The sequence below is a fragment of the Bufo bufo genome, chromosome 6 (assembly GCF_905171765.1).
Source record: "Bufo bufo chromosome 6, aBufBuf1.1, whole genome shotgun sequence".
Classification (NCBI taxonomy): Eukaryota; Metazoa; Chordata; class Amphibia; order Anura; family Bufonidae; genus Bufo; species Bufo bufo.
Window position 1 is genome coordinate 64020460 of NC_053394.1, and position 25530 is coordinate 64045989.

At 47.0% G+C, this 25530-nt stretch overlaps 1 protein-coding gene across 2 annotated transcripts in view; it reads left to right on the top strand.

Annotated features, from left to right (window-relative positions):
- LOC121005936 (deleted in malignant brain tumors 1 protein) overlaps nucleotides 1–25530 on the top strand; it is a 45967-nt gene that overhangs the window by 6997 nt on the left and 13440 nt on the right. Inside the window, exon 2 of one of the 2 annotated variants that reach the window (XM_040438782.1) lies at nucleotides 6891–6908. The exons of the other annotated variant lie outside the window; for it this stretch is intronic. Within the exon in view, the coding sequence (XP_040294716.1) occupies nucleotides 6891–6908 (18 nt within the window). The remainder of the gene's footprint in view (nucleotides 1–6890; nucleotides 6909–25530) is intronic. 2 annotated transcript variants of the gene reach the window in all.

A 25530-nucleotide genomic window follows, 5' to 3' on the forward strand; every position in this document is an offset into this window, starting at 1 on the left:
CATATTCTGGCATCATATCACACACCACAGGAGAAGGCCTCTTTCAGTGATTTAGGCCTTTGGACCCAGACAGAGGGAGAGAGGTCAGAGATTAGCTTCATATCCCCCAGCACAGCAGAAGACCGCTTTAATTTGACTTAGGCCTCAGCACCCAGACAGAAGACAGAGGTAGCATGGCAGAGGTATGGCTTCATGTCACCCTGTTAGTTTAACCGGCACATTTCATCTGGTTAGGCCCCGGCGCCCAGACAGAGAAGAGTTTCATCAAACTGTGGGTTTCATAAAATTTGTATCAAATAAAGAAGTGGCCCGTAGCACAACAAGACATGTTTTAGGCAGTTAATAAGGACTACTCTGCACAAGGGAGGGACAGGACCTTTGGGATCCATGCCTGGTTCATCTTTATGAAGGGTCAGCTTGTCCACGTTGGCTGTTGGACAGGCGGCTGCGCTTGTCAGTAATGACGCCCCCTGCCGTGCTGAATACGCGTTCAGATAAAACGCTGGCCGCCGGCAGGAAAGCACCTCCAAGGCATAACATGCTAACTCTGGCACGTGGACAAATTTCGAAACCCAGTAGTTGAATGGGGCCGAACCATCCGTCAGGATGTGGAGGGGTGTGCAGACATACAGTTCAACCATGTTAGTGAAATGCTGCCTCCTGCTAACACGTTCCGTATCAGGTGTCGGTGCAGATAGCTGTGGCGTGGAGACAAAACTTTTCCACATTTCTGCCATGCTAACCCTGCCCACAGATGAGCTGGCCGTGACAACAGCTGCGTTGGCGACCTCTTGCCACTCCTCTGCCGTCACCTTCCACCTGTCCCCTGTGACATGTGGGAAGGCTCTCAAGAGCGCCTCTATCAGCGTGCGCTTGTACTCGCGCATCTTACGGTCCGCTCCAGTTCAGGAATTAAAGGTGGGCACATTGTCTTTTATACCGGGGATCCAGCAGGGTGGCCACCCAGTAGTCTGCACACGTTAAAACGGTGGGCAACTCTGCTGGTCGTTGCGCAGGCATTGGAGCATATATCGCTCATGTGGGCCAGGCTACCCATGGGTAAGGACAAGCTGTCCTCTGTGGGAGGCGTATCGTCATCGTCCACACGTATCCCCCCCAGCAACGCACCAGTGATGGGCCTGGCTGCCACCCCGCGGTGAACTTGCGTCATCCTCGTCCCCCTCCACCTCCCTCCTCCCTCATCCTCCTCGTCCTCCAGTACAGTGCCTTGGCTGGCGACTTGTGAACCTGTCCTCTGCTGCTTAAACAAACCTCCCTCTGAGCCACTTCGAACAGACTGGCCCGAAAGTGTTAGAAACGAGCCTCATCCTCCTCCTCCTCCTCCACCTGGGCCACCTCCTCTAACATCATTGCCCTAAGTGTTTTCTCAAGGAGACATAGAAGTGGTATTGTAACGCTGATAACAGTGTCATCGCCACTGGCCATGTTGGTGGAGTACTCGAAACAGCGCAGCAGGGCACACAGGTCTCGCATGGAGGCCCAATCATTGGTGGTGAAGTGGTGCTGTCGGCAGTACGACTGACGCGAGCGTGCTGCAGCTGAAACTCCACTATGGCCTGCTGCTGCTCGCACAGTCTCTCCAGCATGTGCAAGGTGGAGTTCCACCGGGTGGGCACATCGCATATGAGGCGGTGGAGGCGGGAAGGCCGAAGTTCCGGCTGTAGCGCAGACAGGCGAGCAGCGGCAGGATGTGAACGGCGGAAGCCGCACAGACGGCCCGCACTTTATGCAGCAGCTCTGACATGTTGGGGTAGTGTGAATGAACCTCTGCACCACCAAGTTCAGCACATGCGCCAGGCAAGGGATGTGCGTCAAACCGGCTATGTCCCAGACTGCCACGAGATTTCGCCCATTATCGCATACCACCAGGCCTGGCTTGAGGCCCACCGGCAGAAACCACTCGTCGGTCTGTTGTTCAATACCCCGCCACAACTCCTTTGCGCTGTGGGGCCTGTCCCCCAAACATATGAGTTTCAGAATGGCCTGCTGACGTTTACCCCGGGCTGTGCTGAAGTTGGTGGTGAAGGTGTGTGGCTGACCGGATGAGCTGGTGGAAGCAGTGGAGGAGGAAGCCGAGTAGGAGGAGGAGGCTACAGGAGGCAGAGAATGATGCCCTGCGATCCTAGGGGGCGGAAGGACGTGCGCCAAGGAACTGTCCGCCGGGGGCCCAGCCCGCCACTACATTCATCCAGTGTGCAGTTAGTGAGATATAGCGTCCCTGGCCGTGCTTACTGGTCCATGTATCTGTGGTTAGGTGGACCTTGCACAAATGGCGTTGCGCAGTGCACACTTGATTTTATCGGACACTTGCATGTGCAGGGAAGGCACGGCTGTCTGGAGAAGTAGTGGCGGCTGGGAACCACATACTGCGGGACAGCCATGGCCATCAGCTGTTTGAAGCTGTCTGTGTCCACACCAGCCGGAATGACAGCATTTTCAAAGGCCAGCAGTTTAGAAATGCTGGCGTTCAGGCCAAGGGCTCGAGGGTGACTCGGGGGGAATTTGCGCTTCCTCTCTAAGGTTTGAGATATTGAGAGCTGAACGCTGCTGTGTGATATAGTGGAGACGCTAGTTGACGGTGGCGGTGGTGGTGGTGTCGGTGGCACATCCTCTGTTTGCTGCTCGGCTTGTGGCAACATTCCTCTCGAGGCGGAAGCCGAGGCAGCAGCGGTAGAGGGAGCAGGGGAGCCTCAGCGAGTGCCTGGTTTTAAGGTGTGTACCCCACTGCAGTTCATGCTTTGCATGTAGATGCCTGGTCATGCAGGTTGTGCTGAGGTTCAGAACGTTAATGCCTCGCCTCAGGCTGATGGCAGAGCGTGCAAGTCACTCGGGTCTTGTCGGTAGGACATTGTTTAAAGAAGTGCCATGCCAGGGAACTCTTTGAAGCTGCCTTTGTGGGGCTGGGTCCCTGTTGGCGATGTCCAGTAGCAGGCGAACTCTGGGGGCGGCGGCTCGTCTGCTTTGGCCCCCTGCTCCCTCTTTGGCTTCGCTGTTGTCTCGGTCTCACCACTACCTCTTCCTCTGAACTGTGAAAGTCATCGCCACGACCTTCAGTCCATGTGGGGTCTAAGACCTCATCGTCCTCTGCATCGTCTTCCACCCAGTCTCCCTCCCTGACCTCCTCCTGTTCAGTCTGCACACTGCAAAAAGACGCGGCAGTGGGCACCTGTGTTTCGTCATCATCAGAGAGTCGGTGACTCTGCTGTGGTGGTATTCCCATGTCCTCTTCATCTGGAGACATAAGTGGTTGTGCGTCAGTGCATGGTATGTCTTCCTCCACTGGGGAAGGGCTAGGTGAACGCCCCTGGGAAACCCTGGAAGCAGAGTCTTCAAACAGAAGAAGAGACTGCTGCATAACTTGTGGCTCAGACCGTTTCCCTGATATGCTTGGGGGTGATGTGACAGACTGATGGGCTTGGTTTTCAGGTGCCACCTGTGCGCTTTCCGCAGAAGACTGGGTGGAAGACCAATCGATTAATGCCTGTACCTGCTCAGGCCTTACCATCCTAAGAGCGGCATTGGGCCCCACGAGATATTGCGGTACATTCTGCCGGCTAGTTGAGGGAGTTCGTTCCCTACTGTGTGCGCCTGGGGCCGACGGCCACGTCCTCTACCAGCAACAGAGGCTCCACGGACACCACCACGACCGCGTCCTCGTCCCTTAATAGTATTTTTCTTCATTGTTGCGATTCAACTCGCACCACAATGAATATATTATTTTTTATAAGCAAAATCCCCTCACTGGAATACTTTCAGTCTTTTGACTGTATGGATTACAGATGGAATGACTGTTATATGTGAGTACCGCTTTCTTTGACAGATTCTAGTATGGGTACATATATGTTTTCCCAACCCCAGCACATTAGTTTGCTAATTCCAGATGTATGAAACGCAGGCCTAACTGTATCTAGTATATTGAACGCCAGATAAACTAACTTGGCCTTTTTTAAATAAAAAAAAAATTCCCTCACTGGAATACTTTCAGTCTTTTGACTGTATGGATTACAGATGGAATGACTGTTATATGTGAGTACCCGCTTTCTTTGACAGATTCTAGTATGGGTACATATATGTTTTCCAACCCCAGCACATTAGTTTGCTAATTCCAGATGTATGAAACGCAGGCCTAACTGTATCTAGTATATTGAACGCCAGATAAACTAACTTGGCCTTTTTTAAATAAAAAAAAATCCCCTCACTGGAATACTTTCAGTCTTTTGACTGTATGGATTACAGATGGAATGACTGTTATATGTAAGTACCGCTTTCTTTGACAGATTCTAGTATGGGTACATATATGTTTTCCCAACCCAGCACATTAGTTTGCTAATTCCAGATGAATGAAACGCAGGCCTAACTGTATCTAGTATATTGAACGCCAGATAAACTAACTTGGCCTTTTTAAATAAAAAAAATCCCCTCACTGGAATACTTTCAGTCTTTTGACTGTATGGATTACAGATGGAATGACTGTTATATGTGAGTACCGCTTTCTTTGACAGATTCTAGTATGGGTACATATATGTTTTCCCAACCCCAGCACATTAGTTTGCTAATTCCAGATGTATGAAACGCAGGCCTAACTGTATCTAGTATATTGAACGCCAGATAAACTAACTTGGCCTTTTTTAAATAAAAAAAATTCCCTCACTGGAATACTTTCAGTCTTTTGACTGTATGGATTACAGATGGAATGACTGTTATATGTGAGTACCGCTTTCTTTGACAGATTCTAGTATGGTACATATATGTTTTCCCAACCCCAGCACATTAGTTTGCTAATTCCAGATGTATGAAACGCAGGCCTAACTGTATCTAGTATATTGAACGCCAGATAAACTAACTTGGCCTTTTTTAAATAAAAAAAAATTCCCTCACTGGAATACTTTCAGTCTTTTGACTGTATGGATTACAGATGGAATGACTGTTATATGTGAGTACCCGCTTTCTTTGACAGATTCTAGTATGGGTACATATATGTTTTCCCAACCCCAGCACATTAGTTTGCTAATTCCAGATGTATGAAACGCAGGCCTAACTGTATCTAGTATATTGAACGCCAGATAAACTAACTTGGCCTTTTTTAAATAAAAAAAATTCCCTCACTGGAATACTTTCAGTCTTTTGACTGTATGGATTACAGATGGAATGACTGTTATATGTGAGTACCGCTTTCTTTGACAGATTCTAGTATGGGTACATATATGTTTTCCCAACCCCAGCACATTAGTTTGCTAATTCCAGATGTATGAAACGCAGGCCTAACTGTATCTAGTATATTGAACGCCAGATAAACTAACTTGGCCTTTTTTAAATAAAAAAAATTCCCTCACTGGAATACTTTCAGTCTTTTGACTGTATGGATTACAGATGGAATGACTGTTATATGTGAGTACCGCTTTCTTTGACAGATTCTAGTATGGGTACATATATGTTTTCCCAACCCCAGCACATTAGTTTGCTAATTCCAGATGTATGAAACGCAGGCCTAACTGTATCTAGTATATTGAACGCCAGATAAACTAACTTGGCCTTTTTTAAATAAAAAAAAAATTCCCTCACTGGAATACTTTATGGCTTTTCACTGTATGGATTACAGGTGGACTGGTATTAGTAGGGGTGACACAAGCACACCCAAGTCCCTGATGTAGGATTTCTATGGCACAGACCACTATTACAAGTGATTAATGGACGTTGGGAGAGATTGTGCTGCAGCACTAGTCCCAAGATGGCCGCCGCCTATCAGCCCAGTAACATGTGCCACAAAATGGTCTGCACAACCTTTAAAAAAAATAGCCTTGGACTGTGCTGCTAAATCGCTATTGGTCTGAATCCCAGGTGTAGATGTCTGACTTGTTTGGAGCTTTGGAATGCACACTGTGGCAGCTTCTGCTGCAGCACTACAAGTCGCAAAATGGCGGCCGGCGGTCAGCCCAGGTACATGTGTATGGAAAAATCACTCTGGCCACTCTAAAAATAGCCAATCCCTATCAAAAAAGCAGCTCAGCTGCAGTTGTTCAGATGAATCACAGGTGGAGGAGAGAAATTTGCTTCCAGTTATTCAATTATCCCTGCCTATTCTCGCCCTAGCATCAGCTGCGTCTATCCCTGTTCTATTCACATCGGGAGTGAGCACGTCCCGACGTGCGCACAAGCTTATAAAGAGGCTGAGTCACATGCTGCACTTGGCCAATCACAGCCTTGCCAATAGTAGGCATGGCTGCGATGGCATCTTAGGGCAAGTAGTATGATGCATGTTAATTGGCTGCTTTGCAGCCTTTCAAAATGCGCCAAAATACATGCCGAACGACGAACCCGAACCCGAACTTTTACGAAAAAGTTCGGGTTCGGGTCCGTGTCACGAACACCCCAAAATTCGGTACGGACCCGAACTATGCTCGAACTGTTCGCTCAACACTAGTGCTGATCCATTCATCTCTATGGGACTACCAGAGATAGTACAGCACTTGGCTATCTCTGGCAATCCCATAGACTTTGTAAGGAGCAGTCGTGCACATGCTCGACCACCTCTCCGTTCAAATTGTGGGATTGGGACATCTTCCATTCTAACAGTTATCCCTATTCAGTGTATAGAGCATGACTTTTGTTAAGCAGAATACCCCTTTAATAACTTATGACCTTTGGTGTAATTGCAAAAGAAAATAAATCATGGAACTTCACTACTTTGTAGGATAGCAGAGACTTTATATTTATTCAGGTGCCTCAGTTCACAAGCTGCCCATATAGCTTGTGACTTTGAAAAGTGGTACTCCCAATATAAGCCATATGAAATCACACAACTATTCACCTTTTATTAAGCCTCCGTTATTCTAAATATCTCATATATGTTTCTTTATTTTTCTCCCCAGTTGCAGATAATGCACCTGGTAAGTACAAAGAGCTATAAAACAACTACATTATTGGTAGTTTTGCTATAGGCCACTTTATGTAGCTAGCTAATTGGTTCTTGTCTCCTTTAAAAGAGTTGTCTCATCAAGTCCAATTTCAAATTAAGCCCCATAACAATCATCTGATTAGTAAAGGTCCAATTTAGAAAATATCCGATGATCAGCTGTTATTGCAGCAGGAAATATAGTATTATGTGTTAGCCATTCGAACGAACAGCTAACAATATAATACAATACTAGATTCGCCAGAGTGGGAGTCATTTTTGTAACTGGTTTTCCAACCTGGCTTAAGCTACTTTCACACTTGCAGCAGAGTAATCCTGCAGGCAGTTCTGTATGCCAACTGATGGCATTTGTATGACTGATCAGGATCCTGATCTGGTCTTAAAAATGCCTGATCAGTCAGAAAATGATGGTTAAGAGTTTTGTTAGTGACGCCAATTGCAGCGTGCGCAGGGTACAGTCTCAGGGCCCTTTAACGTGTTGCAACTCACGTACCAGGTGAGGAATGCCAGAGTGGTGTAATGTCTCTGTGTGGTAGTAGGTATAGTGTCAACGGTGTCTCCTACCTTGGTACGGCTGGACTCCTGGATCCTGGCTCACTTGCAATAAATGAGTGTGTTGCTAGTAGGAGTAATTGAGGGTTTTAGTAGCAGTAAATGAGATCCAGACTTGTAGTATAATTCAACTTGTCTTTACTGGAGGCAGCATTAATCCATATGAGTTACAGCAATAGTCTTGGGTCCCAGCAGGTATTGGCAATGTATGGCAGGGATCAATATCTCTTCTGCTCCTATCATGTGCCTGGAGAATATGGCAGGAATCTGTCTTCTGCTCTGTCTATCTTCTGCTGTGTGTGGGACTGACTAGCTGAGGAGGAATTTGGCTTCTCCTGGTCTCTGGATGTTACTCACAGTTATGCTCACAGGGAATGGTTTGTCCTGGAGGTCTGGAGATGGCTGCTTGCTTGTCACCAGTTAAGGCTGAAGGCTCAGACTGGGGATGAAGATCTTTGGTCTCAGCCGAGACACGATCCTGGGTTGGGATCCCTAGAACTGGGAGCTCCTACCAGCACAGCCTTCACCTAGCTGGGGTGGCTGGCACACTAACTGTAACTTCCTTTCCTCCCCATGAGGCAGGACATGGGACAACCCACTCTGCTCATAGAGGGGGAGCTAAACTGGAATGTACTATTCCAGTTTAGATATGCTAAACTGTACTAAGGTCCTGCTGACACATTGCTGCCACCTGCTGGTGTACATGGAAATTACAGCAAATACATGTAACAGGCTAGAATATGCACATTTGTGAGAATGTGATGTTAAATTACACAGAATGACAATGCAGATACACTTAACAGGTTGTAGTGGGGTAAAAGAGTTTAGTAACATAACTCTGGTGTCACGGCTGAGGATGGGGGAAACCCTCAGCCGAGCGATGCCAGGAGATGGTAGGTCGCTACTTGGCCAGGACCACAGAATTAGGGAGCAGGTCACCTCCTAGCGCATCCCTAATCTGACCCTGACTCCTAGCTGCATGAGCCGACCTTAATGGTAGGAGGACTCATGCTCTGGAACCTCGGATCCCTACTAACCCTCCGCAGATCCCTGAGATAGGAGCTGGGTAGACAGCGCGTTCCTCCTGGACGCGGAGAAACAGGAGTCTAAAGTGGCCAAGCTGCAAGGAGATGGGGTACATAAACAGACCTATGGATATGGCAGGAGAACAACTCTAGTTCAAACCTACCTGCCACAGCCTTGCTGACTGGATCCCGTGCACACAAGCTGGTGTCCAGACCATACATAAATGGACACAGCAAAGACACATACACACACAGGAACCCAGATCCATAGCTGCATTAAACATGAAAGGAAAGCAACATCAACTTAACATCACATATAACATTTATGACCGCAAGGGTGGCCCTCACTGGCAGATGGTATAAGGGACCAGGAGGATGCCTCCAGCTTACAAACAAGGCTGGAGTACCCCTCAGACATCAGGTCTCAACTGAGGCTATATAGCCCAAAGTGGCCACACCCACACAGACACACAGTGGAAAGTGAATTAACCCTTCCAACACCAAGGAGGGAAGTGAACCCACTTAAAGGGAAAGTGCATACATAACTAAACCTCATACACCACAAACTAGGAAAGTGCACACATAAATATCCCACCGCACCAGTTACCGCCGGCAATGGCATGCGTGGCAATCATGTCCTGGGAATCAGCCAGCAGGCCGAGACACTGCCACACACGCACACAATACTACACGTTGCCACGGGCAACCACAAGTGACGGAAAGTGTAACAGTGCACACCATACAAACCAAACCAGGAGCAACCGCATGCACTTGGCAGCAAGCTGCCTAGCAACCGCTCAGGATGCTATACCGCCAAACACAATATTGTTGCCAGCGGAAACCACACGTGAGGCAACAAACAAGTAGCCCTCACCATGTAGTTGACAACTACCAAACCGCAGGCAACCACATGCGGGTCCAGAGTCACGACCATGACCATGGTCGTGACATCTGGGATGTTACATTCCCACTTACTTCGAGTTAAGCCGCCCTCGGCTTATGATTAGGAGGGAGAAAGGAACCAGCTCTGGGGTACCAAATCAAGTACAAAGTGCTGCATGTATTACATATAAAGACATACAAAGACAAACATGAAACGGCTAACCCCAGGTTCCTGCCCGCTAGAGTAAGGTGTCCAACACACAGTTTCCTTCTCTTGGTATAACCAGTGAACCTAATACTGCACTAAGCAAACATTACTGACTGACTTTTGGGGTATCGTCCACCAATGCCAAAGAAAGCATGGGGGGGTCTTTACTCTGTAGTCCCACCATTATGTAATGGAATGCCCACAAATGAAAGGGTGGCTTTATCCTGTATTCCCTTTCCTGCACTAAAGTCTGAGAAATTTGGCTTATAGCACGATCACTATGGTGACTAAGAGGTAGCTAAATTGTGGCTCTAAGGTTTGAGGGCCCATACCTTAGGCAAAGGCTCAGAAGGGGAGGTATTTATCGTCTCCATGCACTTCTGGCAATGTCACAGGAGGAGGGTATGATAATCCCATGAAACTCCTGAAAATAAGACACCTCAGGATGGGAACAATCCTGAACATGAAACAAGCGGGAAGGAGCGGTCTATGACTTCTAACGATTCCGGAAGCAGCAGGGTTACCCGTGTAGTTACTAGACCTGCCAGGACTTACCACTTGGTCCTACCTGTGCACTAAGTGTAGGCCATTAGTTTTAAGCGTCCGTATGAAGGTAGTCCGTATAAAGGAAGGAGAGAATAAGAGCTGTCAAATTAAGGCATACTTGAGTAAGTTGCTACATTTTTGGTTAAGTGCAATTGTCACAAATAGTGCAGGAAGGTCACATTGCGGCACCTGTAAAAGAATACACACAATGGGCATGTTATCTTAAACGTTGCATAACCTGTAAACTCGAAATGAAGTTAGTGCAAAAACATTATGCAAATATCAATGCAATAATACGCTCAAATATGGCTTGAGTCTTTTTTCTTGAAGTGCTTGACTGTGGACAGGAACAATAAGTCCATAAGTCACTTGTAATCCACAGGAACAATAAAAGTTAATTGCAATCCAAGGAAGTGTAAAATATTATAAAAGCAGCATATTTAACCCCTTCCCGACTGCAATCCGTTTATATACGTGATATTTGCACATGCCCCGTGCAGCTATCACGTCTATAAATGTCAAACCAGTTCTTTAATCCAAGCGCTGCAAAGCGCTTGGATTAAAGCTTCTGCCCCTGTCCTGCTGCTGTAACGGACAGCATACAGTTCAGTAATGCCGGTAAGGGACCAATCAGAGTGGCCCCTTGCCGGCAATCGATCCGATTGGTTAGTCTATGCAGACTAACCAATCGGATCGCGGCAGTGAAAAAATGCCGGTTTCAAGCTCTGATCTGCGCTCTGCAGATCAGAGACTGAAATCAGGTAGTGTTCCTCATGCCCCCCGATCTGTGCCCCTCCAAGCCTCCCCTTGTGTCCGCCTGCCCCTGAAGCTCATCTCCTGCCTCCTGCGCTCATCTCCTGCCTCCTGCCCTGATGCGGTCCGCCCCCTCCCCGCCCCATACATTCCTCCGGCCCCAGCCTCCCTCAATGTTGGTGGCCGTACTTCCCCCTTTCCAGCGCTGCCCCCGGTCCCCCTGCTGTGTGTGATGGCGGCGGCTCCATTCCTGAGCCGCCGCCATCAGCAGAGAGTGTCAGCTCTATGCTGACATTCTGCTGTAACCCCATAGATGCCGTGGCAGCGGCATCCATGGGGTTAATAGAGGGAGGGGGCTCCCTCTCTCCACCATCGGGGCTGCCGCGCTGCGATGGCAGCGCCCGATGGTTGCCATGGCAACCGGACGCTTTGCAAAAGCGTCCGCTGTTGCCACCTACAGGGCTTCTGATAGTATTATACTTTGCAATGCAAGAGCATTGCAAAGTATAGTACAGCCATCAGCCCCACTGGATCTTCAAGATCCAAGAAGGACTTGCTAAAAAAAAAAAAAGTGAAAATAATAAAAGTAAAAATAAATAAATAAATAAAAATGTAAAATTAAAAAAATAAATTGCCTTTTCCTATAAAAAATGAAGAAAAAAAAACTACACATATTAGGTATCACCGTGTCCGTAACGACCGTCTCTATAAATATATCACATGATAGACCCCGTCCGATAAACACCATAAAAAATAAAAAAATAAAAACTGTGTAAAAAAAGCCATTTTTGTCACCTTACATCACAAAATATGCAACAGCAAGCAATCAAAAAGGCTTATGACCCCCAAAATAGTACCAATCAAACCGTCACCTCATCCCGCAAAAAATTATACCCTATTTAAGACAATCGCCCAAAAATTAAAAAAGCTATGGCTCTCGGACTATGGAGACACTAAAACATAATTTTTTTGGTTTCAGAAATGCTATTATTGTGTAATACTTAAATAAATTAAAAAAAAGTATACATATTAGGTATTGCCACGTCCGTAACGATCTGCTCTATAAAACTGTCACATGACCCAACCCCTCAGATAAACTCAGTAAAAATAAATAAATAAAAACTGTTCCAAAACAGCCAATTTTTTGGTCACCTTGCCCCATAAAGTGTAATAATGAATGATCAATAAATCCTATGTACCCAAAAATAGTACCAATAAAAACCTCAAATCTTTCTGCAAAAAACGAGCCCCTGCACAAGACGATCGGCAGAAAAATAAAAAACATATGGCGTTCAGAAAATGGACACACAAAAACATAATTTCTTTTTCAAAAATGCTTCATTATGTAAAACTGAAACAAACAAACAAAGAAAGTAGACATATTTGATATCATTGCGTCCGTAACAACCTGTTCTATAAAAATAGCACATGATCTACCCTGTCAGATGAATCTTGTAAAAAAAAAAAAAAAAACTGTGCCAAAACAGCCATTTTTCGGTTACCTTGCCTCACAAAAATCTTAATATAGAGCAATTAAAAATGATATGTAGCCCAAAATAGTACCAATAAAACTGGCACCTTATCCCCTAGTTTCCAAAATAGGGTCACTTTTTGGGAGTTTCTACTGTATGGGTGCATCAGGGGGGCTTTAAATGGGAAAGGCATCTAAAACCAGTCCAGCAAAATCTGTCTTCCAAAAACCATACAGCGTTCCTTTCCTTCTGCGCCCTGCCATGCGCCCTTACATGAGTTTACGACCACATGTGGTGTGTTACTGTAAACCGCAGAATTAGGGTAATAAATATTGAGTTTTGTTTGGCTGTTAACCCTCAATGTGTTAAAGAAATTTTTTTCATAAAATGGAAAATCTGCCAAAAAAGTGAAATTTAGAAATGTAATCTCCATTTTCCTTTAATTCTTGTGTAACACCTAAAGGGTTAACAAAGTTTGTAAAATCAGTTTTGAGTAACTTGAGGGGTGTAGTTTCTACAATGGGGTCATTTATGGGGGGTTTCCACTTTGTAAGCCCCACAAAGTGACTTTAGACCTGAACTGGTCCTTAAAAAGTGGGTTTTGGAAATTTTCTTAAAAATTTTGAGAACTGCTTCTAAACTTCTAAGCCTTCTAACATCCTAAAAAAATAAAATGATGCCAACATAAAGTAGACATATGGGAAATGTTAAGTAATAAATATTTTATTAGGTATGACTTTCTGTTTTAGAAGCAGAGAAATTAAAATTTAGAAAATTGTGAATTTTTCAAAGTTTTTGGCAAATTTGGGATTTTTTCAAAAATAAAGGTGACTCAAATTTTTGACTATCATGAAGTACAATATGTCACGAGAAAACAATCTCAGAATGGCTTGGATAAATAAAAGTGTTCCAAAGCTATTACAACATAAAGTGACGCATGTCAGATTTGTAAATTTTGACCTGGACACTGGGGCATCAATGACCCTTGGTCATGAAAGGGTTAAGAACCATAGTTCCACAAGGCTATGAAGTAACCTGAGAAAGGGGATAAAACAATGTAAACTTGGACATGAGGGGTGAAATGCTGATGGGGGAGTCCTTACAACTCATGACCATCAGGGTGAGGACTAAATAGGGCAACCTGAAAATAAAAACGTTAAAACACAATGCCAACGGGTCCTCACCCGTCAGGAATAGTCCAAGACGTGGCTCCCATATAGTTCCTTATTTTGTTGAAGAGGATGCATTTAGAGAAGGACATCCATGTCCTTCTCGCTACTAGAGCTACTAAAGCGCATCAGGGGGCGCTCTTGCGTCTGGTAGCTCATAGTCACAGCAGTAGTGGTACGCCACTGACCTCTGGTGGTGGTTGTAGGTACTGGCTGTGCAGACAGCCTGGAGAATGCAGCTGTGACATGCTGCAAGCCGGAATCCCTAGCCGGTGCAGAGGGGCTCAAAACCTCTGGCTGAAGGAGCTCTGGTAGACACACAGAAGGTGCTTGAGGCTGCTTCCAGGGCAGTACATAGGGTTGCACCTTAGGATTGAATGTCAAAACAGAATTGTTTATCTGGCCCACCCGTAGTGTTGGTGGCGCGGCCAGGTCAGGAATAAGTGGTGCAGGATCTGGCTGGGGCTCCCTAAAACGCAGTCTGCCATCTGGGGTTTCTTGTAGAGAACGAACCTTCCCTGCAGAGCCTGTGTCCTCCAGCCAGGTCTCTGGGATGATTGCAGTTTGTTAATGGCTTAGCCAGCAGGGTCACACCGGCAGTGAAGGGTCCTTGTACAGAACGCATGGGGGTATATTCTACCTGGTCCCCTGCGTACAAGTTATGACGGGCCTGCGGTAGATAATGTCGCTTCACTGAGCGGCGGCCCACAAAGATCTCCGACCCGGAGTGATTGTCTTGCAAAAACCCGACCCCTCTCTCAACGGAGAACCATAGGACGGTTCCTGTCCGTCTGATCAGTCTGGAGTCTCCTGGCTGGGGGTCGTCCACCACTTGTTTAACTCATTCCTCGATGGCGGATTTATACTCCCACGCCGTCTGGGCAAAAGCAGTTATCTCCCATGGTACCTCGGGGTTCAGGCATCCCGGCTTAATGGGGGTAAATCTGGGCAGCGGAGTGGAAACACCAGCCGCCTCCGCCGCACCAGTGGGTGTATTTGGCGGAGCAGGCCTAGGCCTGGTGGCGGTTTCAGGAGTCGGGGGACACGGTGCAGGGGCAGATGCGGACCGGGCCTGGGCCTCAGGGAGCACGGCAGCTCCTACCTGGTGTTGCGGCCGGTTCCGGTGCCTCCTGGTGATCGTTGCGTGCGGGGTCCCATCTCGGTCCGCGGTGCAGGCTGGTCGGATGCGTGATTCAACATCGGCAGCCATCTGGTGTGACGTGTCGCCTTCCGCGCTGACGGCAATAGAGGCGGAGGGATCCGCGGCCTCCGAGGACTTTATTGTAGTCCTGTCTTCTTCCGCAGGGACTGGAGTAGGAGGTACGGACTTCTTGATCGGAGGGGGCTCCATGGCCTCCGGTACTGTGGCAAAGACGGAGGGTCCACTCTTCTTCCCGAGCTGTGAGACTTGGATCTCCGGGAGGTACTCATTATACATCGGCTCTCCTCCAATGACCATCTGGTTCCACTTAGGCTGAGGGAGCGCCATCTTCACTACCTCCTTGATCATGAAGAATGCCAGAGGTAAGGGTGGAGCCCAGAGGGAGGAGTCTTTACTCCCTTGGCTCACAATACAAAGTTCATGGTGGGCAGTCTTTAGTTTTCCCGCTTCTAGGGGGGCGTATTTGACATCTTTGCACTCTTGAGAGCCATGAAGACACTGCGCCATGAGGGAAAAATGGCTGATTAACCCTGACGTGCACAATGCAGCGTTTTCTGGTCCCGCAATGAAAGTAATAAAATCCATTTTCAGGGTTTTTGGCACAATCTGTAGGTCTTGCAGTACTGTAAAACATGCATTTTGATCCAGTTGAGCACACAATTCGATCCTGTCCTGTTCCAGTGACGCCATTTTATGCAGTAAGCCGGATTGGACTAATGCACACTGGCGCAACAATATGCACTGACTGGGTCAGGTGTAAATGATGGTTAAGAGTTTTGTTCGTGACGCCAATTGCAGCGTGCGCAGGGTACAGTCTCAGGGCCCTTTAAGGTGTTGCAACTCACGTACCAGGTGAGGAATGCCAGAGTGGTATAATGTCTCTGTGTGGTAGTAGGTATAGTGTCTCCTACCTTGGTACGGCTGGACTCCTGGATCCTGGCTCACTTGCAATAAATGAGTGTGTTCCTAGTAGGAGTAATTGAGGGTTTTAGTAGCAGTAAATAAGATCCAGACTTGTAATATAATTCAACTCGTCTTTACTGGAGGCAGCATTAATCCATATGAGTTACAGCAATAGTCTTGGGTCCCAGCAGGTATTGGCAATGTATGGCAGGGATCAATATCTCTTCTGCCTGGAGAATATGGCAGGAATCTGTCTTCTGCTCTGTCTATCTTCTGCTGTGTGTGGGACTGACTAGCTGAGGAGGAATTTGGCTCCTCCTGGTCTCTGGATGTTACTCACAGTTATGCTCACAGGGAATAGTTCGTCCTGGAGTTCTGGAGGTGGCTGCTTGCTTGTCACCAGTTAAGGCTGAAGGCTCAGACTGGGGATGAAGATCTTTGGTCTCAGCCGAGACACGATCCTGGGTTGGGATCCCTAGAACTGGGAGCTCCTACCAGCACAGCCTTCCCCTAGCTGGGGTGGCTGGCACACTAACTGTAACTTCCTTTCCTCCCCATGAGGCAGGACATGGGACAGCCCACTCTGCTCATAGAGGGGGAGCTAAACTGGAATGTACTATTCCAGTTTAGATATGCTAAACTGTACTAAGGTCCTGCTGACACATTGCTGCCACCTGCTGGTGTACATGGAAATTACAGCAAATACATGTAATACATGTTAATTCATCATTTTGCACCACCAAGGTGCTGGCATCACGACATTTATTTAACTCAGGGGCCCAGCCGCACAAGCCCCCAGAAAATCCAATCACCATCAAGGGCACCTCAATCACCATCTGGCCGGTGTCCCCTGTAATAGAGTGTGCCCCGGAGAATTTGGTGCTGTTCTCCCCTTCACTGCACTGCTGGCCCCGGGAGGCATCTGCTAACTAACGTTTAGTAATGATGAACTGTTGCACCCGTTCGGCCCACCATGAACCTCACGCGTTCTCCCCAGGGGACCGGCACATTGCAGGAGTATTATGGGATTACATTCATTACTCTCGAGTTTTGCATTCAAAATACGTCCGCCAACTCTCAACAGTCCATTAGCATCTATAAAGGGGTCAAGTCTCTTGAGGGAACTGTCTTTAGGAACACTCTTTTGATTTCGGATGAGTTCAAATTCTTGAGCATAAACATCTTGTTGGATACAACAGATGATAACGTCTCTGGCCTATGTGAGCTCGTCCACTGTATGGGCCTTATGACAGTAATGCCAACCTTTGCAGTGTTCTGATCCTGTAGGTGTGGCTCTAAAGGATCTGGCCATGTGAACTAAACCAGCTATAGCTCTGTTCAGCGATTTCCACGTAGAAAACTTGTTGAAACGTTTGGATCCAAGTTCTCTGTTATTATAATCCAATAGTCGAGAGACTAATAATTCCTGTTTCTGGTCAATTTTAAAACATAACTTTTATTATTTATTAACATATATGACAAAACAGAAAAAAAGAAAAAATCTCTGTTGATAGTGCTTTAAAAATATATATGAAAGGAAATAGTGTACACTGGGTAGATTCGTGACTCTGTGTCACTGATTCATTATATCAATTGTATCTTTTTGTGAATGATACTTGTTAGATTAAATGATAACTCTTCCAAAGTTTGCCTATGGCATCATTCATCACTTTGGGTTATCCACTGGTGTTAACTCTTACCAGGTTTAAGCTATCATTCACTCGATATGTTCGTTGTGCTATTTTCTCATTTTATTACTAATACTTAGATAATCCGACTGGAGTGAAGTGACAGCCTGTTCGCTGTCAGCACAACTAACTATATCGATGCTGCCCTAGTGATTCAAATCTGCAGCGCACTGCTCCTGCAGGTAACAGTGCTACAGATACACTATCCCTGACATAATCTTAAAAAGTAATGCGACGCAGCTCCCCCGACATGTTTCACCGCACTCGGCGGTTAGAAACTTTTATAGTGAGTACAGAAACATGAGGACGAATCTCTGCATCAACATTTGGCTCTAGTAGTTCAAATGTGTCTTTCTCAAGAGTGTCAAGTACAGGTTTGTAGAGGAATGGTGGCCCTGTGAGCCACGTAGTATCTTTAAGGTAGGCTGCAGGAACAGTAGCATGGTCTGCAGGGTTGAGGTCAGTTGGTGTATAGTGCCACTGGGTAGGCCGTGTCGACCTCCTGATTCTTTGAACTCTGTTATGAACATAGACATTAAATCTCCTAGTCTCATTGTAAATGTAGCCCAACACTACTTTGCTGTCTGTATGAAATACTGTACTATCAAGTTTTACATCTACCGTATTTTTCACCCCATAAGACGCACTTTCCCCCCCCAAAAAAATGGGGGGGAAATGCCCCTGCGTCTTATGGGGCGAATGTTGACAGTTTAACATCGCAGTCTGCGATGTACGAGCGAGCGGGGAGGGACTTGGAGGAGGAGCTGGGGGCCGGCAATTGCGGCGGGGCGGTGCAGTCACTGTACTATAGCCCTGCCCCGCCGCTCCAGTGCTGCACAAATATAAAATGTCTTATTCAATTACAAGTTATTACACATGCCCCCTCACTCCTAATAGTACCGTACATCCTAAAAGCTTCTGTACAATGCCGGCAGGCATGATGTCACGTGCCTGCGCCGCCTACTTTATGAATGAAGCAGGCGGTGCAGGCAAGTGACGTCAGTGACTTGCCTGCCTGCATTGTACAGAAGCTATTAGGATGTACGGTACTATTAGGAGTGAGGGGGCATGTGTAATCATTTTTAATTGAATAAGACATTTTATGTTTGTATACTGGGGGGCGGCGGCCGGGGGGGGGGGGGATCTGTGGATAACATCCGTGGATGGCACAGTTAAGGGGTGGGGGTCTGTGGATGGCACTGTTATGGGCTGGGGGGGGTCTGTGGATGGCACTGTTATGGGCTGGAGGGGGTCTGTGGATGGCACTGTTATGGGGTGGGGGGTCTGTGGATGGCACATATATAACAGTGCCATCCACAGATCCCCGCTGTAACAGTGCCAGCCACAGATCCCCTCTGTAACAGTGTCCGTCATCCACAGATCCCCCCATAACAGTGTCCGTCATCCACAGATCCCCCCATAACAGTGTCTGTCATCCACAGATCCCCCATAACAGTGTCCGTCATCCACAGATCCCCCATAACAGTGTCCGTCATCCACAGATCCCCCCATAACAGTGTCCGTCATCCACAGATCCCCCATAACAGTGTCCGTCATCCACAGATCCCCAGTAATAGTGCCATCCACAGACCACCATTAGTTCCAAACCCACCAAAAGCACACCTTTTAGTTAAAAATATTTTTTTTCTTATTTTCCTCCCCAAAAACCTAGGTGCGTCTTATGGGCTGGTGCGTCTTATAGGGCGAAATATACGGTATTTCTGACACGATAAGGTCTGCTAGTTCTACTGCCAGAACAGCAGAACAAAGTTCCATTCTTGGTATGGTAAGATCAGGACTTGGTGCCAGCTTTGCCTTGCCCATTGCAAAGCTAATTTGGACTTGACCTTTAATGTCTATAGTTTTAAGGTAAGCGACTGCAGCGATTGCTTTTACTGAAGCATCACAAAATATGCACAGGTGTCTGGACTGAACCACTGCAGGAGAGAAGTGGGCATATGGCCTATATATACAGTACAGACCAAAAGTTTGGACACACCTTCTTATTCAAAGAGTTTTCTTTATTTTCATGACTATGAAGGCATCAAAACTATGAATTAACACATGTGGAATTATATACATAACAAACAAGTGTGAAACAACTGAAAATATGTCATATTCTAGGTTCTTCAAAGTAGCCACCTTTAAAAACTTCATAAATTTTCTGGCTTTGAAAAAACACCCATTTTTGGCAATATCCAACATCTGGTGCCCTTGCAGGAATAGTGTAATGCAAGGCACCAAGAAAGCAGACCAGTGAAGATGAAGTCAAGGGGTTTATTAACAAAATTAACAAAGTCCAGGCAAAACTTCACTGGAGCTAATAACAGGCAAACAAAACAAAGGGAAGCTAGGAGTAGCCCCGATCCGTGCATAAGTCCTTGTGCAACTTGCCAAGTGAACAGATGCGACACGGAAAACCCCGGGTCCTGGGTCCCACTGGAATGTACGAGCAAACTTCAGTCAGCAGCAAGCAGTACTGACCTGCACCTGGATGAGGGAAGATAACAGTGGGCACTGACCGACCTGGGAGGCCACCTTTTATGTGCCTGCTAACAAATCCCAGGGCGCCAAGTGTCCACTCCCCATAGGTCATGATCCTGCCCTACACCTGTGTACAAGGCTTTGGTCGGTCATTAGTCAATCGGACCAATGCCGGCCCCCTAATCTGCTTTGAACTTGCGGCCAGGTGCTATTCCCTTCACTGGTCGGCGAAGCGCATAAGAAGCGCGTACACGCGACCGTGTATCCCCTTTCGAACCCGTTTTCGAATGTAAATGCGGATGCACGGCTCTGCGAGAGTGTGCGAGCGCGTCGACATGGACACGGAATGGAATCCACAACAGGCAACGGAGACAAGCTCGGCCGCAGCGTACTGCCACTAGCCCGGCCAAGCTGTCCCCGAAAGCCATGCGGTCTTCCCCTCCGGCGCACATGCGAACACATCCCGTGTTGGTTCAAAAAGGGGTCGGAGCTGGTGTATCAATGGAGACACGCGTAACCTGTCCTGCAGCTCCACGAGGACCCTTTTTGGTCACACCGGTGTGCGAGACAGGAGAGGATCTGACAATTAGTCAGTGTGCAATTTAAGCTAGAAAAACTGCTATAATTTTCTGGGTTTTTAAAAACACCCTTTTTGGGCAAAATACACTATTTTACATCTGCACGTGTGAAATTCAAGCATTATATACAGCTTTCATATTCTGTTAGTAAAAAAACACCCTTTTTTTTTGCAAAATACTTAATATTGCAGCCCTGGCTGCATCTGTGATTGTTAAAAACAAGTTTTAAAAATGTCTAAAATTTTCTGGCTTTGAAAAAACACAAATTTATGGCAATATCCAACATCTGGTGCCTTTGCAGGATTAGTCCGTGTGCAATTTAAGCTAGAAATACAGCTATAATTTTCTGTTTTTTAAAAAACATCCTTTTTGGGCAAAATACACTATTTTAAAGCCCTTGCTGCATGTGTGAAATTCAAGGGTTATATACTGCTGTCATACTCTGTTATTAAACAAACACCCATTTTGGGCAAAAAACTTAATTTTGCCGCTTTTGCTGCATATGTCATTGTGAGATACACACTTTAAAATACTGTGGTTCTATTCATTTATTTGAAAAACAACCATTTTGGGCAAAAAACTTTAATTGCGGCCTAGTCTGGATATGTACGTGTGAGATACGCACTTTAGATACTGTGGTTCTATTCTGTTATTTGAAAAACAGCCATTTTGGGCAAAAAATAATAATTGGATCCGTGTGAGATACACACTTTAGATACTGTGGTTATATTCTGCTATTAATAAAACACCCTTTTTGGGCAAAATACTAAATTTTACAGCCCTTGCTGCATCTGCACATGTAAAATTGAAGGGTTATATACTGCTGTCATATTCTTTTATTAAACAAACACCCATTTTGGGCAAAAAACTTTAATTGCGGCCTAGTCTACATCTGTACGTGTGAGATACACCCTTTACATACTGTGGTTCTATTCTGTTATTTGAAAAACAGCCATTTTAAGCAAAAAACTTAAATTACGGCCTAGTCTGCATCTGTACGTGTGAGATACACCCTTTACATACTGTTGTTCTATTCTGCTATTAATAAAACACCCATTTAGGGCAAGATCCTAAATTTGAGAAATATGAGGAGAGCGTCAAATAAGGGATGTGGCCCAGGTCGTGGTGCTGCTGGTGGAGCTCCTGTTGCAGGGAGAGGACGTGGTTGATCTGTGCCAGCTACACGTACAAGTGAAACCCCTTCCTCAGGTGCGAGTAGGCGACAGAACCTGCAGCAGTATTTGGTCGGGCCTAATGCGGCTCTACGAATGGTGAGGTCTGAACAAGTACAGGCGATAGTAGATTGGGTTGCTGACAGTGCCTCCAGTTCCTTCACATTGTCTCCCACCCAGTCTCCTGCTGAAAGATCAGAGTTGGTACCTGCAGCCGATGTCCATCAGTCTTTCACCTCACCCCCTTGCAAATCAGCCAAGTAGTCTGAGCCCCAGGTCATGCAGCAGTCTCTTCTGCTTTTTGATGATTCTGTTAGCAGGGTTTCCCAGGGCCATCCACCTATCCCTGCCCCATAAGTGGAAGAGATGCCCAACCACTTATGTTTCAAGATAATTACATGGGAGGACCATCGCAGCACGTCTCGGATAATGACGAAACACAGGTACCAACTGCTGGGGCTTTTGAAAGTGTGCAGACTGACAAGAACGGCAGGGGTGAAGACTGGGTGGAAGATGATGGAATCAAGGTCATGCGAGTGACCTGTGGTGTTCGGAGGAAAAGGCGGTGGTCGCATAGAGCCACCAGCACAGCAGAAGAGGGAGTAGGGTGCAAAAGCGGAGCGGCCGTCCCCTAGACAGTACGCCAAAGCCAGCTCCAAGGAGTTCCCTAGCGTGGCGGTTCTTCAGACAATATGCTGACGACAAGACACGAGTAGTTTGCATGCTGTGCAATCAGAGCCTGAAGGGAGGCATAAACCTTCTTAACCAGAGCACAACCTGCAATACCAGGCATCTAAGTGCAAAGCACGAGCTGCAGTGGAGTAGACACCTCAAAAACCAAGAAAGGTCTCTGGCTCCTCCTGCTTCCTCTTCTGCTGCAGTCTTGGCCTCTTCATCCACCTCTGGAGTGACAGTGCCACCTGTCACCCCGCAAACAGAGGATCTGCCAGCAACACCACCATCTGGGTCACCAAGCATCTCCACAATGTCCCACGGAAGCGTTCAGCTCTCCATCTCCCAAACACTGGAGCGGAAGAGGAAGTATCCACCTACCTACCCGCGATCCCTGGCCCTGAATGCCAGCATTTCAAAATTACTGGCCTCTCAAATGCTGTCATTCCGTCTGGTGGAGATGGAGAGTTTTAACAGCCTTATGGCGGTGGCTGTCCCACAGTACGTCGTGCCCCGCCGCCACTACTTTTCCAGGCGTGCCATCCCTTCCCTGCAAATCCAAGTGGGGGACAAAATCAGGTGTGCACTGCGCAACGCCATCTGTGGCAAGGTGCACCTCACTACGGATACGTGGACCAGTAAGTATGGTCAGGGCTGTTATATCTCCATAACAGCAGACTGGGTAAATGCAGTGGCGGCTGGGCCTGAGGCGGATAGCAGTTTGGCGCATGTCCTTCCACCACCGAGGATTGCAGGGCGCTTCAGTTTGCCTCCTGTTGCTTCCTCCTCCTACACCGCTTCCTCATCCTCTACCGGCTCCTCATCCGGTCAGCGTAACACCTTCACCACCAACTTCAGCACAACCAGGGGTAAACAACAGCAGGCAGTTTTAAAACTTATCTGTTTGGGGGACAAACCCCACAAACCGCAGGAGCTGTGGACGGGCCTTGAACAACAGACCGATGAGTGGTTAGTGCCAGTGAGCCTCAAGCCCGGCCTGGTAGTGTGCGATAATGGGCGAAATCTCGTAGCAGCTCTGGGACTAGCCAGTTTGATGCACATCCCTTGCCTGGCGCATGTGCTGAATTTGGTGGTGCAGAGATTCCATAAAAATTACCCTAAAATGTCAGAGCTGCTGCATAAAGTGCGGGCTGTCTGTGCGCGCTTTCGGCGTTCTCACCCTGCTGCTGCTCGCCTGTCAGCGCTGCAGCGTAACTTCGGCCTTCCCGCTCACCGCCTCATATGCGACGTGCCTACAAGGTGGAATTTCACCTTGCACATGCTGGCCAGACTGTGCGAGCAGCAGCAGCCGATAGTGGAGTTTCAGCTGCAGCACGCACGGGTGAGTCGCTTTGCGGAACAGCACCACTTCACCACCAATGACTGGGCCTCCATGCGAGACCTGTGTTCCTTGTTGCGCTGTTTCGATTACTCCACCAATATGGCCAGTGCCGATAACGTCGTTCTCAGCGTTACTATCCCACTTCCATGCCTCCTTGAAAAAACGCTGCTGGCGATGATGGAAGAGGATGTGGCATAGGAGGAGGAAGAGGGATCATTTCATAGGGTTTCCGGCCAGTCTTTCACAAGTGGCATCGAGGGTGGGTTCCTGCACCCACAAATGCCAGGTACACAATTGTCCACCCAGGGCACAGTTCTGGAGGATGACGAGGTGGAGGATGAGGAGGAGGAGATGGAGGAGGAGGAACCTTGTTCACAGCAGGGTGGCACCCAGACCAGCTCATAGCCATCACTGGTGCGTGGCTGGGGGGATACAAAGGACACAGACGATACACCTCCCACAGAGGACAGCTTTTCGTTGCCTCTGGGCAGCCAGCCACACATGCACGATTACATAATGCAGTGTCTCCGCAACGACCGCCGAGTTGCCCACATTCTAACCTGTGCTGATTACTGGGTGGCCACACTGCTGGATCCCCGTTACAAGGACAACGTACCGTCCTTAATTCCCTCACTGGAATGTGATCGTATGAGTACAAGCGCACGCTGGTAGACGCGCTGCTGGTGGCATTCCCACCTGACAGCGGGGCACAGTGGAAGCACAAGGTTAAAGCAGAGGAGGAGGAAGAGGTCGCCAACGCAACTGGGGCACCGCCAGCACCTCAGAAGGCAGGGTTAGCATGGCCAAAATGTGGAAAAGCTTTGTCAGCACGCCACAACAACCAGCACCACCAGCTGATATGGAACGTCTTAGCAGGAGGCAGCATTTCACCAACATGGTGGAGCAGTATGTGTGCACACGGCTACACAGGTCTGCCCCCTTCAACTTCTGGGTCTCCAAATTGGGCACATGGCCTGAGCTTGCCCTTTACGACTTGGAGGTGCTGGCTTGCCCTGCAGCCAGTGTACTATCTGAACGTGTGTTTAGCATGGCTGGGGGCGTTGTCACAGACAAGCGCAGCCGCCTATCCACAGACAATGTGGACAAGCTCACGTTCATTAAAATGAACCAGGCATGGATCCCACAGAACTTGTCTGTACCTTGTGCAGAATAGACATGTATACTGGCCTTAACACATTCTTGTATTTAGGATATTTTGGTATTTTGGATATTTCAAACTCTTTTGGAGTGTACCCTAATTAAAAAATAAATTAAAACCAAAAACCAGTGTTGGATACCTCGTCCTCCTCCAATGCTGCTTCCACCTACACCGCTACATCCACCACCTCCTCAAACTCCTACTCCATATGGACCTCCACCTCATAAATCAAATATTTTTGGGGGGATTTGTACGTATTTTATTTTATGTCTTTTCACTACTTTGTCTGTTACATTTTTGGGTGAGATTCACCAATTTTTGGGTGTGATATACCACTGCTATACCTACAGTAGTAGACAGGTTAAAAAATTAACTAATTTGTCTGTTACATTTTCGGGTGAAATTCACAATTTTTTGGGTGTGATGTACCACTGCTACACCTAGTAGACAGGTTAAAAAAATTCACAAATTTGTCTGTTACATTTTCGGGTGAAATTCACAAATTTTTTTTTTGGTGTAATGTACAACTGCTATACCTAGTAGATAGGTAAATAAAATGCAATAATTGAATTGGTTTAATATATCCCTCCTCTACCTAGTTGACAGCTTAATGCATTTCACAAATTTTTACTTTACATTTTCGGGTGACATTTAACAATTTTTTTCTGTCATAGACCCCTGTTCTACCAAGTAGATTAATTTAGGTTAATAAATTTCAAAAATTTTTCTTTTACATTCTTGGGTTGAAATTTTACAATTTTGAACATGAATAAACCCCTGCTCTGCATAGGTCACAGGGAATAAAAGTTCAGAAATTCTTCTTTAATTG